The sequence below is a fragment of the Plutella xylostella genome, chromosome 21, assembly GCF_932276165.1.
Source record: "Plutella xylostella chromosome 21, ilPluXylo3.1, whole genome shotgun sequence".
Lineage (NCBI taxonomy): Eukaryota > Metazoa > Arthropoda > Insecta > Lepidoptera > Plutellidae > Plutella > Plutella xylostella.
In genome coordinates, this window is record NC_064001.1 from 5,504,807 (window position 1) to 5,518,756 (window position 13,950).

General features: G+C 38.2%; 1 protein-coding gene across 2 annotated transcripts in view; it reads left to right on the top strand.

Moving 5' to 3' along the window:
• LOC105396517 (RNA polymerase II elongation factor Ell) overlaps positions 1 to 13,639 on the top strand; it is a 47,715-nt gene extending 34,076 nt beyond the window's left edge. The window contains exons 6-15 of one of the 2 annotated variants that reach the window (XM_048628624.1): positions 210 to 280; positions 666 to 822; positions 1,211 to 1,326; positions 2,196 to 2,351; positions 3,674 to 3,784; positions 3,993 to 4,112; positions 4,647 to 4,737; positions 5,462 to 5,633; positions 6,431 to 6,568; positions 8,010 to 13,639. In XM_048628624.1, the coding sequence (XP_048484581.1) occupies positions 210 to 280; positions 666 to 822; positions 1,211 to 1,326; positions 2,196 to 2,351; positions 3,674 to 3,784; positions 3,993 to 4,112; positions 4,647 to 4,737; positions 5,462 to 5,633; positions 6,431 to 6,568; positions 8,010 to 8,063 (1,186 nt within the window). In that variant the 3' untranslated portion in view covers positions 8,064 to 13,639. The remainder of the gene's footprint in view (positions 1 to 209; positions 281 to 665; positions 823 to 1,210; positions 1,327 to 2,195; positions 2,352 to 3,673; positions 3,785 to 3,992; positions 4,113 to 4,646; positions 4,738 to 5,461; positions 5,634 to 6,430; positions 6,569 to 8,009) is intronic. The other variant, XM_048628625.1, reaches the window with a different exon arrangement.
• The last annotated feature ends 311 nt before the right edge of the window (positions 13,640 to 13,950 follow it).

Consider the following 13,950-nt stretch of genomic DNA (forward strand, 5'->3'; position numbering starts at 1 on the left):
ATAACCGATTTGTAGACTACCCATGACAATTTAAGTGGAGCAATCATTTCGTTTATCCGATGATCACGTGCGAATAACAATTCTGAATGATTCTTTAGTAGAGTGCAAATTAACATGAAACAAGAGCAATGCCAAGACCATCACCCAACTGTTTCTCCGTTCACGTGACGTGATGTTAATTAACGAGTTTATTCTTCTTTGTGTTTCAGAGAAAGACTTATACAATTATTAGCATTGAAACCGTTCAAGAAACCCGAGCTATACGCTAGGCTGAATAGTGGTAAGTAAAAGTGATTCAGAACTATATTCTAGAAGTTTCTAATGTTGATTTGTTTATAGAATACACTTAATAGTTACCAAATTGCCCTTCACTTTAAGAAAGCCGTTATCAGACAAATATAGGCATTATCCTTTTATGTCCTAAGCCTATTAACAAGATGTCTATGGTAACGGCTATTTTTAGCAATCCAAAACCTTAACGATTTCTTACTCCGTTGAAATGTTTTAAAAGTGGCACAACTGTTGTTTTAGACTGTTTTCGATCTATGTGTGATGTATGATATTATTATATTACTATTAAGCAGGCATGAGTTGCAGTAATAGATCATTTTATATATATTTGGCCTAGTTTAAAAAATCTAATGATGATTGTGTTTTTCTTTCAGAGGGTATAAAAGAGAAAGAACGGGGATTAGTTAACAAGATATTGCCTCAAATAGGCTCGCTCAAGGACAACTGTTACCATTTACGTAGGCACATATGGAACGATGTTAATGAAGACTGGCCTTTTTATACCGAAGAGGAGAAACGCACGCTCAAGAGGTTAGTTGTCAATAGAAGCTGAAGATGTAGTGTTGTCTCCCTTCTTGTCATGATAATAGCATGTCAACAATGTCAATCTGCCTCTTTTCTGCAACAGTGTCTACAGGAGTATACATTTTATCGACGTTTTGATGCAACCGAGATAAAAGCAATATTAACACACGGTAATATTGAATTTCGTGCTTATCTCTAGATGAGGACACACGGCACGTTTTAAATAACATCTCGTTATCAGCGGTATTATTCAACACAAAGTCAAAAGTTTACCTTGATAATAGTCCATTGCCTCCAAATGTTTCTTTTGCTCTTATTTTGCAATGCAAATCTAGTGCACTTTCCATAGCTAAGGTTTATGAAACGTTATGCAAAAATGTGTTTTATTCTACAGGCGGAAACCTCAAAATCTAACGCCTCCGGCTAGCAGTGATTCGGCAAATTCGCTTTCGCCCCGCGCCTCGCCGTCGGCCACCAAGCGGGCGAATGGACCCACTGTTGTCGGCGAAGGTACATCTATGAATATACCTGTACAATTATATTAATAATAGGCATATACATGAGAGCTATAATTCCGCTACTTCTGTGATTGAATTATAGTTTGGTAGATGTATATGTGGTAAGGGGCATACGAATTTAAGAGGAGACTTATTTGCCTCCTAAATAATTTATGATATAAGAGGAATGTTATTACCTAACGGAGCTTCCATTCAAATGGGCTAGATGGAGGCATTTACATCTCCGCTCCCCCTAACTGGAATGGTAGACTACGACGACGGCCACTTACCGACAAGCTCTTAGACATACGTGATATATTAATATGATGTAGTCATAAACTACAGGCAGTATACCGTCAGCCAGACAAAAGTCTGACATCTGGGATCCATGGAGCAGTGGATCTAGCCGCTGAAGCTAATGCCTCACCACTCTAGGAGAGTGGCCTGTAAAGGTGCCCGTTCGATCTCAGCGTCACAGAGCGTCTATAACGAACGCACAAACTATCTGTCAACGCACAAATTGTGGCTGACGATGCACGCTAGATTTATATCAATTCCCATAGGAAATTCGTCAGACAAGAACATCATCATTAAAGGATGATTCATGCTACACCAGTGCGACCGGAGCACTTTTGTATGAAGTAATTCATGCCCACCGTGGCACTGTGCCCTTTCACACAAAAGCACCCCCGGCTGAGACACGGTGTAGCGTGAATCATCCTTTAACCGACAGTTTTCTGTTCCACAGAGTACACCAGTGCGACCGGAGCACTTTTGTATGAAGTAATTCATGTCCACCGTGGCACCGTGCCCCTTCATACCAAAGTGGCCCAGCCGGTGTAGTGTGAACCATCCCTTAACCGACAGTTTCTCAACCCACAGAGCCCCCGGCGGCGAAGAAGCAGCGCATCTCTCACTACCGGCGGCCGGACGCGCGCGCCGGCGGCTCCCCGTCGTCGGGCTACGCGACCGGCGGCTCGGGCGCCTCGTCCGGCGAGCGGCACGCGTCCGACAACGAGGACGAGCGGACCGCGGCCGGTATGTATCACCAGGAAGGCTACTCTATGCTGACGAGAAACGAACGAAAGAGAGCGACAGCGAAAGAGTAATTTTAATTTTATTGCATGTTTTTTTTTTTTGGCAAATAAATTAATTTTCTTTCTTTCTTTCTTTCTAAAATACATTCATTTTATTTGTAGTTTCTTAGTTTTATTGATTTGATTGAAAGAGACATAAGGATCTTTCAATCAAACGCCATGAGTCTTGTGCTATATTTTACATCGCTCTACACCTATATTAAATACGTCCGGCGCACCTGGGCAGTCCACAGATAGCTGACTGGTTGATCCTTTCAAAACTGTGACCGAACCTAGTGCAGATCCAGTGTTACCGATGCGGTACGATGATTATCATCAGCTACAGTCAGTGACTGAGGAGTGACGGCTAATCTGTCTAGCTAATCCTTTCAGCACAGTGACCAACCCTAGTGCAGGTCCAGTAATACCGAATCGGTAAGACGATCATCGTACACTGCTGGACATAATTATTGCCCTTACTCATCCAGCCTTTACCTACTACCTGACTAAAGTAGGCAGTCCGGAGAGCGACACTTGCCTGATCGTGGTGTCCGCAGGAGTTTAACCTGACCACTCAGTAGGTAGCACTTTAGTTTGCAGATTTTAAGATCTTTGTCGAAGTTCCTATTGTATCGAGATAATTTATCTTATTCCGTGATTGCCACGTATAAAACATTAAAGACAAAATGCAGATCGTAAAGGATTACTGAAACAAGTAACATTCGCGAAATGGCGAAAGTAGTCCAACGAAAATAATGGCAAAAGTTGTTGTCTATATGACTCATTTATTATGTAATGCCATACTCGATGCCATGCAACACAAAATATGAGTTAGCTAATTACTTACAAAGAATAATAACATAATTTTCACACAGTACTTAATTGGGATTCTTTTCAAAATTTCTACCTGGCTCAGCTATTTAGATAATAAAACGGGTCATTAGGTTATTTTATGAAACCGAAATGATTACTTTGGAAACAACATAAATACCGGCGAACAAGCAATTTATGACTCTATTGTAAATAAGTTGGCGTTGACAATAAGCTGATAATGAGTTCCGATAAGAAATTGAGGAGAAACACATCGCTTGTATTGAGAATGAACTTGCCAATCAACTAACGATAAAATAATTAAAATGTATTTAACGATGCATAATTGCTGCTTCGCCTTATAAACTAGTACATTGTATTGCCTTGTTTGTACTGACCTGTTTGTTTCTTACCCGATTGCGGCAAATCCGAGAGGGTAGTGTTATTGATGCAATATTTCTGTTTCCCGTCTAGATCTGTACCGGCCACTGGCGAAAAGCTTCTCCAGTTTACCGGAATCTGTGCCGCAAGAAAACCCATTGGTTCTTAATCTTAATCCCAAAGAAGAAAGGGCCAAACCATTAGGTATTTATGTCAGATATTTTTCGGCCCTATTTTTTTAAAAAGCTATTTTTTTTATTTTATGTTCAATGCGTTTTAGTTACGTGTTTCTATCATGGCTGTTGTAGAATAATGTTATTTTCAAAATCTTTGTTCGTAGTGCAGGTTTTTACCTCCTATGTACAAATTATGTGTAAATAAAAGCTAATATTTTTTAATTTCTCTTTTACAGCGAAAAAGGACAACGGCTACACCCTCAGTTTTAACACTATAAAGGATCTCTGCCCAAGTCCTGTGCCCAAGGCGAATGGTTTTAGAAATAGTCCCCCAGTAGAGCAAACTAGTATCACAGGTATGTTATTAATGCTATCTTACTATTATTATACCCTGTAAGTAATTTCATCGATAATTTCTCTATAAAATAATCGTTCACTATTGGACATAGGAGATCTAACAGTCGTGCGAATATAATTGGCTTCCCAAGACCTTTCACGGCAGAAACTGCATTTATAATTAGCATCGCGCCATACTGTCTTGCCAACATTATTATCTATAAAGTAAATCTTTGTCAAATAAATGTCAAGCGAACCCACGGTATGATGATTGTTGAAATACGTCATACGAAGCGGTGCAATCCGGATTCTAGTGATTGTCATACCTTTCACACATTGTTTATTGCTTGTCGGAAATTTTATGATTTATTTCTTGTATATAGGTGTGTAATTAAGTAACCTGCAATATATTCGTTTAATTAATAGTGCAGTGTGAACAGAGCCATAAAATATAATTTCCTTAGCCGACGTTATTTAGTTAAAGTTTTTTTGATCGTATAAATATAGATAAAATTCCTAATAAACTTAACCATTCAATTCTTTCCCATTTTCAGAAAAAGACATCACAAATACGGAACCTTTAGAAAATACAGAATTAACGTCGGTACCTGACGAAAATATGACTGATTTAGAAGAGCTTGCGAGGTGAGTAACTTCTTAGCTCTTATTAGTATACAAATACATGTTAATGCATGACTTCACAACATAACATACATAATATTATGCATGTAAGTATATGGAAATAGGAAAAGTCCCAATGTCTTATCGCCATATTGTTTTGAGTTAAAGATTAGTTTTGTATGCATATGCATATTCAAAGTCTAGGCTATATTAGTTACACAACGTGCCTCAATGAAGAGATATGAATTTCGTTTTAGAACTTCCTTCCTGAAACTTTCTGTTTGATTACGACATCTTCCAACTAACAGAATTGAATAATAAACATCTTATGACTGTGTACAACTTATGAAAATGCTGGCTTTGATTGAAATAGGGTGATTACTTTAGTTGTTGATGTTGTTACACAACCCCTGTCTAGTTAGTTGTCCACTGATTAACTTGAAATATTTAGGCTGCAAGAATTACAAAACAATAAAACATGTCTATATCATCCACAAATTTCGTTTTGGTTGACACTACGTTAGATAGATAAGTTATTTATTTACTTAACACAACATATACACAGCGTTAGCCAACCTTATTTAGTTTAATCTGATCCCCTTAATTTCACCCTATTCTATTCTCTATGTAGGCATAAGTACCTATACTTAATGCAAATCCTCAAGGTCTAAACTGCCTTCCTAACCTCGAACCACTTCCCACCATTACCATTCAACCCTATTTTAACCTCAACATGTCTCGCTTCCAGACAATACCCGCCAATAACGTGCGCCTCAATGCGTCGCGCCTACAAGAACGAGTTCGCGTCCCTATATACTGAATACCGCGCCCTTTACGGCAAGGTGGCCCGAGTGGCCGAGCTGTTCACCCGCCTGGAGGAGAAGCTGAGGCGGGCTCAGCCGCACTCGCCTGACCACCAGGTAACAATAGCAATGTACAGTAAGAGGCAGAGAAACCTGACCCCCCTCAGAAGCATTGTTAGTATGAGAGCGGGGTTCAGGTTTCTCTGCACCTGACCGTACCAAGGTCGCGACTAGGCAAACGTGGTGTGGCACGCCCTCCGGCTAGATGGGGTGACGACTTGCGAAAGGTGGCTGGTTATGATTGGATGCGGAAAGCTAAACATCGCATCCAGTGACGTGCTTTGGGAGAGGCCGAGTCCAACAGTGGACTGCTATAGGCTGTTCTGTTCACCCGGCTGGAGGAGTAACTGAAGTAGCCTCAGCCGCACTCGCCCGACCAACAGAAGGGCTAGTACAGGGCGCTTTTAAGACGTGACAAGAGTTTTGCATCTCGCTCACTCACATCGCGCAGCCTCAAGAGCGAGCGCGACGGAGAACTTTTGTCACGTCTTAATAGCGCCCTGTGCCACACTGGCAGGTAATAATAATGTAGCACTGTAGGAAAACGTGGTGTGGGACGCCCTCCGGCTAGATGGGGTGATGGGTGGCTGGTTATGATTGGAAGCGGAAAGCTAAAGATCGCATCCAGTGGCGTGTTTTTAGAGAGGCCTACGTCCAGCAGTGGACTACTATAGGGTGATGCTGATGACTGTAGCATCTGGCAATAGTTCTATAATATCTGACCGGAATTTGGCCAAAAGTAATCGTAAGTTATGGCTGATCCTGTTTATATTCCTCTCATATTGTATGAAGCCACTGTTGACAACACCTCCAATATACCTACCATCTAACACGTTCCCTCTCTCCCCCCACAGAGCATAGAGCAACGCATAGTGGAGGAGTACCGTCGCGTGCGCGGCGACGCCACGTACCAGCAGCAGCGGCGGCGCGTCGAGTTCCTGCACCGCAAGCTCACGCACATGAAGCAGGCCGTGCACCACTACGACCACACGGTCAGTAACATGTAGCTAGCTAGAATTACGATCATACGGTCAGTAACATGTAGCCAGATAGTACTACGATCATACGGTCAGTAACATGGAGGTAGCTAGCACTACAATCATACGGTCTGTAACATGCGGGCAGGTAGCACTACGATCACACGGTCAGTAACATGTAGCTAGCACTGCCCACAGAGCGCAGAGCAAGCATAGTGGACGAGTACCGTCGAGTTCCTGCACCGCAAGCTCACGCACATGAAGCAGGCCGTGCACCACTACGACCACACGGTCAGTAACATGGGGGTAGCTAGCGCTACGATCATACGGTCATTTACATGTGGGCGGCTAGGCTAGCACGGGAAGTTAGACGTGATAAAAGTTCTCAGAAAGAGCTCGCTCTCGAGCCCGCGTGATGTGAGTGAGTGCCGTACAAAACTTTTGTCACGTCTTCATGTGCGCCTCTTGCGCGCATAATATCTAACGATTGATCATGATTTATGTGTTTCTATTACATACTATCTGTCCTCTTAAATTAACCCATATTATTTTATATGCCTCTGCTTATATTCAAAACATAACATGAGATTGTATGAAATTTCAAGTCTGGCACTACACTAAAGGACTGTGGGAATCTACAAAGCGTAAGTATTGAATTTAGAAATAGAAAGTAATAAAGTTATGCTGTAATCAATTGACGAAACATTTCTAGCTACCAAGTTACATTCATAATACGTAACATGTAGATCAGATTTATCGACTACCCTGCCAAGTGACATTATTTGACTCATTCTACAGCGAACCGCATCGAAAATAGCCATTTACAGTCTAGAAATAAATATTGGTGTACTTTTTATATAGGCCGTGAGCTACTGAATCATTGGCCAAGTGTGCCAAGGTCCCAACACAATCGCAATGACATTAGCCGAACGCTTCAACTTTCCTTGTCGAAGTCAAACCGATTATTGTAATCCTATAATCTCATTACTATGGCCGGTCAGCCTTGGTTGCTATTGCGCAACCTAACTTGCCTCAACTCTACGCAAAACAAGTATGAAGCAATTTAACTACTTTAATTTTGTTTTGCTGGTTTAATTATAGTTTTTGCGAGGCGCTAATCCAGAGTTTGAAATTGCGAAATGCTGTAATTGTTCTCGTTATGATCGGTATATATTTTTTTCTGAAGTATCTTGAATAATCTTATTTTTTATAAACTTATTAAAATCGATAAGATAGAACTTAATAGTACCGGACTACAGGGCAATAACTGTGAACTGATTAATAAAATAGGTTTGAAATTTAATCTAATATTTGGAGTTTTCCAAAGCTTCGATGGTCATACAGATTACATATATTAATAAAATATAATGTATGTGCTGTATTAGTACATACTAATTAACTTCCTGGTATCAAATACACAGAAGCCTAGTCTATAACATGCCATTTGTAATTACAGCGTAACCTGAAGCCCGAGCGCGTGTCGAACGCGAGCACGACGCAGGCATACTGACACGCGCCCCGCCGCCCGCCGCCCGCCCGCTGCCTCTAACCACCACCGCCGCAACCGGAGTACACCCCCCGACGCTCCCGGCAACCAATCAGCAACGCCGCGCTGACTGTCTGCCAACCAATTACCGGATTTCCGAACTGATAAGTGAAACCGCGTAACGCTTTACTACAGTGCCTCGTAAACGGTTATTTTGTGTGTGTATTTATTACTACTGCAAAAGTTTATTTATTGAACGCAAACTTGAGGATCCATCTGTGTCGCCTGCCAGTTGGCAATAGTATATATTGGCACCGTTTTTTCGGATGTAACGGAGACGTTTGTAATAATTGTTATGGTTAAGGTGATTCGCGTGTAACGAACATGTTTAATGAACATATAGATTAGCGTCCAGAAATATTTTTATTATTGACGTATGTTTTTTCGAGATACAAATGATCTTCCATTAGTTTTTATTGTTCTGTGTCATCTTAACCATGAATTTGTAATAATTGTGTAAGCAAAGATTGGACTCTTTGCATCTCTGATTGGAACTCATACTGAACTAACATAGAACGGTGTATACTGTTAACTCCACATCGTATTTTATACTATATGTAACTCCATACTTACTCTTCTGATTTTATACATCTTAGATCATCTATTTATAAATTGAATAGCATGTATATATTTTAGCCATAACACCAAAACTATTTATTTCATGGACCAATATATACCAATAAGCAATAGGAAATTATAGATGCAGAATGTAGTAGTTCAATAGCCCCTATTACCCTCGCAATGTCGCATAGGAACGATGACTGCGATATGTCATTGGTGTCATTTGATTACTGTAGTATAGTGATCAACGGATTGCCGACACTAATCGATAAATATTTGCAGCCACAAAACATATTATGTTGAACGATGTATTCTGAAGCATCAAGGGCAAACCTACATACGGCAGCTAGAGTAGAATCAAAGTGGCCTATATTTTAACTGGTTGCATGCCATTTAAAAGTTTGATGTTTGCAATTTAAATCAGTATAACTAGTTAGTGCTGATACATATTTATGCAGCGGTTACGAAAAGAGCAATAAAATGTTTTTAATTACAAATATTTATCTTCAGTTCAAATGACCTCAATGTATCTGGTTGATTATTACATTGTATATAAAATTGTGTATAGTAAAAGTCGAAATGTTAGTAAATAATAGTTCAATAGTAGATATTGTTTCGTCCACGTTTAATTCCATTCGAAAGTAATTTCCGTCTAACGTTCATTGGTGTCCAGTTAAAGTTTGCTTATACTCAATTATTTTAAATATTATCCACAGTTTTTAAACTCTGAGGTGTAAACGGAAAATATACACCAAGGCCCGCGATCTCGGACGAAAATTAATGAAACTTCAACAATTCGAGAGTCAATTTTAACAGATTAATGGCCTTTTAATGTAAATTAACCCCATATATCTATACATTTTAACCCTTACGTCGTCCCTTTTAAAACTGCTTCTAAAATCCATCCATATAATATTGGAGAAGACCGAAATTTGATTTTAATTCTTCTTGCCCTGCTGTATATAGTAATTTATGAAAATATAATACATTATTGTTATGTAATGTGTAGTAATACTATAGTTCAGTCAGTATAAATTGTTACATCAAACTACAGAGGTACGTACAAGCAGGCGTGTCTTGCAACTTTTACCGGCAAGTTTGTAAATATCGGGATAGAGGCTCTAACTTTTCGTGTCACAAATATAAAACACTTTATTACGGCAATATAATCTGAAAATTAGTTAAGGAAAAAGTGCCGACGCGAAATTGCAAAACATGCCTGCCTACCAAACGTAGGAATTGCCAATTGTTTATTATTAAAAATATGATTTACTTGAATTGCCAAAAAAAAAACTTTGCGTGTCCTAAAAAATGCAACAACCGGCCAGTTTAAAACATCCACTAGGAATAAGAAATTATCTGGTCCTCTTCGGAAGAACCCTCCATTACTACCATTAAATCGTAGTAATTTTAAACTACATCCGGACCATGCGTCTGACGGAACTATAACTATGTCCAAAACAATACTTGTGACCCACGATATGGTGCCTTACTACGTTGTATTACGACTTATTGCGCTTTGTGTTGTCTTCACAGAGCCAAATTAGTATCACATGTTTACTAAACCTTCCAGTGTGTCACATGAAAGATATTACACGATTTTCCCGTCACAAATTATGCGTCTTACTAAAGAAATCCGGAATATCGAATGCAAAACATGATAGTCCGAAAGCGATGATTTTCTATCAAACATTCAGCTTCACTTTAGTGCCGTCATGAACTGGTCAGATGTAAAAAGCCGTCTTGCATATATTTGTCCTGATTGTAACGTCCATATTTGAAAATGATTTAGCGTTAAGTAATTCTGATTTTAATCGCAGTAATTGAAACAATCTCTTGCATGTCCAAGTATCCAAATGAAACTTACCATTTTCTTATTAGTGGCAAGCAAACGTGAATAGGATTATTCAAATAAATTAAACTTATTTCCGCTAATATATAAATGTACATACCTCTTTGTTATTAAATGCATATGTATAGTAGAAGACATTTGACAGGTTAACGTCAAGTTGTTGAAGATTGCGTTTTATTTAGTTCGTTTTCTGTCAATTATTATGTCAAAATGGCATTTTTTATTTCATTAAAATCGTCAATTGTTTTTTTGTATATAAAGAAAGTTTTCATCAAGTCAAGTTAGGCAGTCAATTTATATTTGGAAGTGCTGAAGTGCCCTTTTGTTGCTCATAAAAATAATAAATAATATGTATAATAAAGTAATTATGTTATGGTTAAATTGCTTATTTACTCATTAGAATGCTCAAGAACGGTCATGATATTATATCATTTGAAATTAGCCTCAAGCATTAATTTCACTTCTATCACTATTATTTTTAATCTATTACTAACTTTTATTATTTTTTCAAAGAATTGAAGTACCTATTCATATTATCATCATTATGCCACAATTACTTCTTTTAAGCTTCATAGTTAACAAAGTGCCGTAAGCAGAGACAATAATACTGTGAGAGATCTTTGTTATATAAAAATACTTATGTTTTACTTGCGACCTTATCTTTGTTAAATTCGAAGCGAAAAGAAATACATATTTCTTGCCTTACATACATCATGAATGAACTATATTGAGTATACATAATATAAACATTTACAGAGCTCGATACACCTATTAACTCGATAATTTGAACAAACCGTTGAAAATGTTATATTGTTACCACTAGTCTAAGCTCTATCAATTGTTTTTGTGAAGTAATAATTGATTATTGTAAATTTATTTGTTTTTTTCGAAAGGAGATTGTAATTTCTTACGTTATATATTATATTTTGGTGGATGTTATCTGATGACTGTTGCGTTCGTTTTGTGAATAATGCATTCCATTCAAAGATCCGTTGACTTCGCACTGTTCATGATGCACTCACTAATTGAATAGTGTAATAATAGATACATATTATATATTTTTACAGGCCTTAATATCCAGTACAGGTCGATCCAATGTGCTTCCTGTTGTCGATAAGGTTACTTGATAACCTCGACGAGGCTAACATTGGATCCACTTGCACATACCAGACCACGGTTAGAGCACTAATTTTGTAATAAATTGCAGTATCCCTTGATAGCGTAATAAATGTATTGTCACAAAGGGAGTGAATCGTCAAATATTGCTCGATTGTTACCGGATAAGTAATTAGGACGGCAAGGTTGTTGTCTGTATTTTGTCATGTTTATACAAAGGAAAAAATATCTCAATAAATATATCATAGTCCATTATAATGAGTAGGCGATATTTAGTCTGTATAATAGTGACATCATTTTTCTTAAATCAACTTTAGTAATAAACTAGGAGTACTAATTTCTGAACTTGGACCGAGACACGACGGTGGCGCCCCCAATTTTGTGGTTACCACAGAATTTTAATTATTATTAGTCAAATTATATCAACCCCATATGTTTAACGTAACAATGAATTAGGCCTATTTTGTTTGAATGTGCCCACGTTATTGTTTGATCGTTACACCGGGCGGTGCGTCGTGTCTCGTCCAATCACGCTATTATACTTAACGTAGCTGATATTAGCGTCTAAGGCGGGCGTTACGTATACAAGATCCTTACTTTACAATTACTTTAGATCATAGAACCTTTGAGTTTGTGTATTCTGATCAAATGTTATAATGTAAATGTGGTGTACAGTAATATGCGGGCGGGCGGGCGCGGCCGGGGGCTGACATCGATCAAAGACTGTCGCGGCGCCGAACAATTTTGAATACAATGTAAATAGAGTACGAATTAGGAATTAGACACGTTAAGGGATGTAATCGTAGTGTTGTATTTTTATTACTATATTACAAAATATATATATTATGGGGAATTATGAAGTTTAAAATAGTTGCGGTGCCCCCCGGCGCGCCTTGCCGCCCGCCTACCTGAGTCAAGTGTAGGACGATGCGGCAGTGTTATGTGTGTACAGAGTTATACCAGCTCGAGTCGGGCACGCGGGCCCTTGCCAGCCGGTTCGAGCGAACGACGACAAGCTATGAATACTGACATCGGCTCACGTTAATTAGCTTTTAAATAATTTCATCAAAATATAAAATACACAAAAAAAATGGATATAAATTTCTCGACCAAGTACTGGTTGTTTTTAAATTATTAAAATGTAAAAAAAAATATAGTATATAAACAAAGTATAGGTACAATTTATGAATTATACTTTTCGGCATTTCGCTGAGTGTGTGTGGGAGCGCTTCATGCACTGATATCACGAGCACTCGCGTCAGCAACCTACACAGTGTCGAATGTTTCTATTTATTTTCTCATTTCTTTTGCTCATGTCCTCTTCCATCGCTTAATTTTTATTTTTCATCTGTCTATGTGTATTATGGTTTTTGTTAAGGCAGGGTAATGCAGAAATGTGAAGAGGTACTTTTTTAATTTGAAAACGATAATTTGTTTGAATGTTAAAATTGAGTTGATTTTATCCATTCAATGGACTTTGTGTTGTTAAGAGAAGTGATCGAGTTTGTTATTTTTAATTAAGTCAATTTGAGGTTCGATGAACACTTTTGTGGCAGCATAATTAGTATATTTTAACTATCAAGTTACCACAGAATCAATAGTCAAAGTAGCTCTCTTTGGCGTTGCCTCTTAGTGATTCGAGAGAGGTGGGAGCGCGCTAGCCCCCGCCACGCATCCGAGACACATGAGCTAAAGAGACGATGAGTATCATTATAAAAGGTACCTATTCAAAGTCCGGGAACAGACTAACTTGATTGTATACAACATAAGTATAGTGTTGCTGCAATATGCATTTATGCCATCTTCATTTTAATTTGAATTGTGGGATCAGTGCCAAACTTTCTTCTTCTTGTTTAGCTCAAAACGATGCAATTGTTAGCATGCTTGGTGAAACAGCTATGTAATTGTTTAGTTAGTCTGCCATTTTGTGAATATTTTGTTTTGATAGTAATATGTAAATCTTTTATAATATATTTGTTTACAATAAATAAATGACAACATTATAAATAAATAAATTGTATTTTCCATTTAAACTGATGAAAAAAATATAAAAAGAATAATATGCAATGATATTTGTTGTTTCATTTAAGATCAAGCAACTTTTATCAAGGCTTTAAGTATTACAGGTAGGTAGTACTATTCAACTATATGCGCAAGACTCCTCTATGCGTATGACGATGAGTTCAATAGGCTTAATCCGTCTTGGGTTCGAATCCCAATCAGGAATCATATTTTATCTAGCATATTGCTACTTGCGATTTGCGATGCACGACGAGCAAGCAGAGTGCTTACAAAGCACATAACAATACTACCTAATATGTG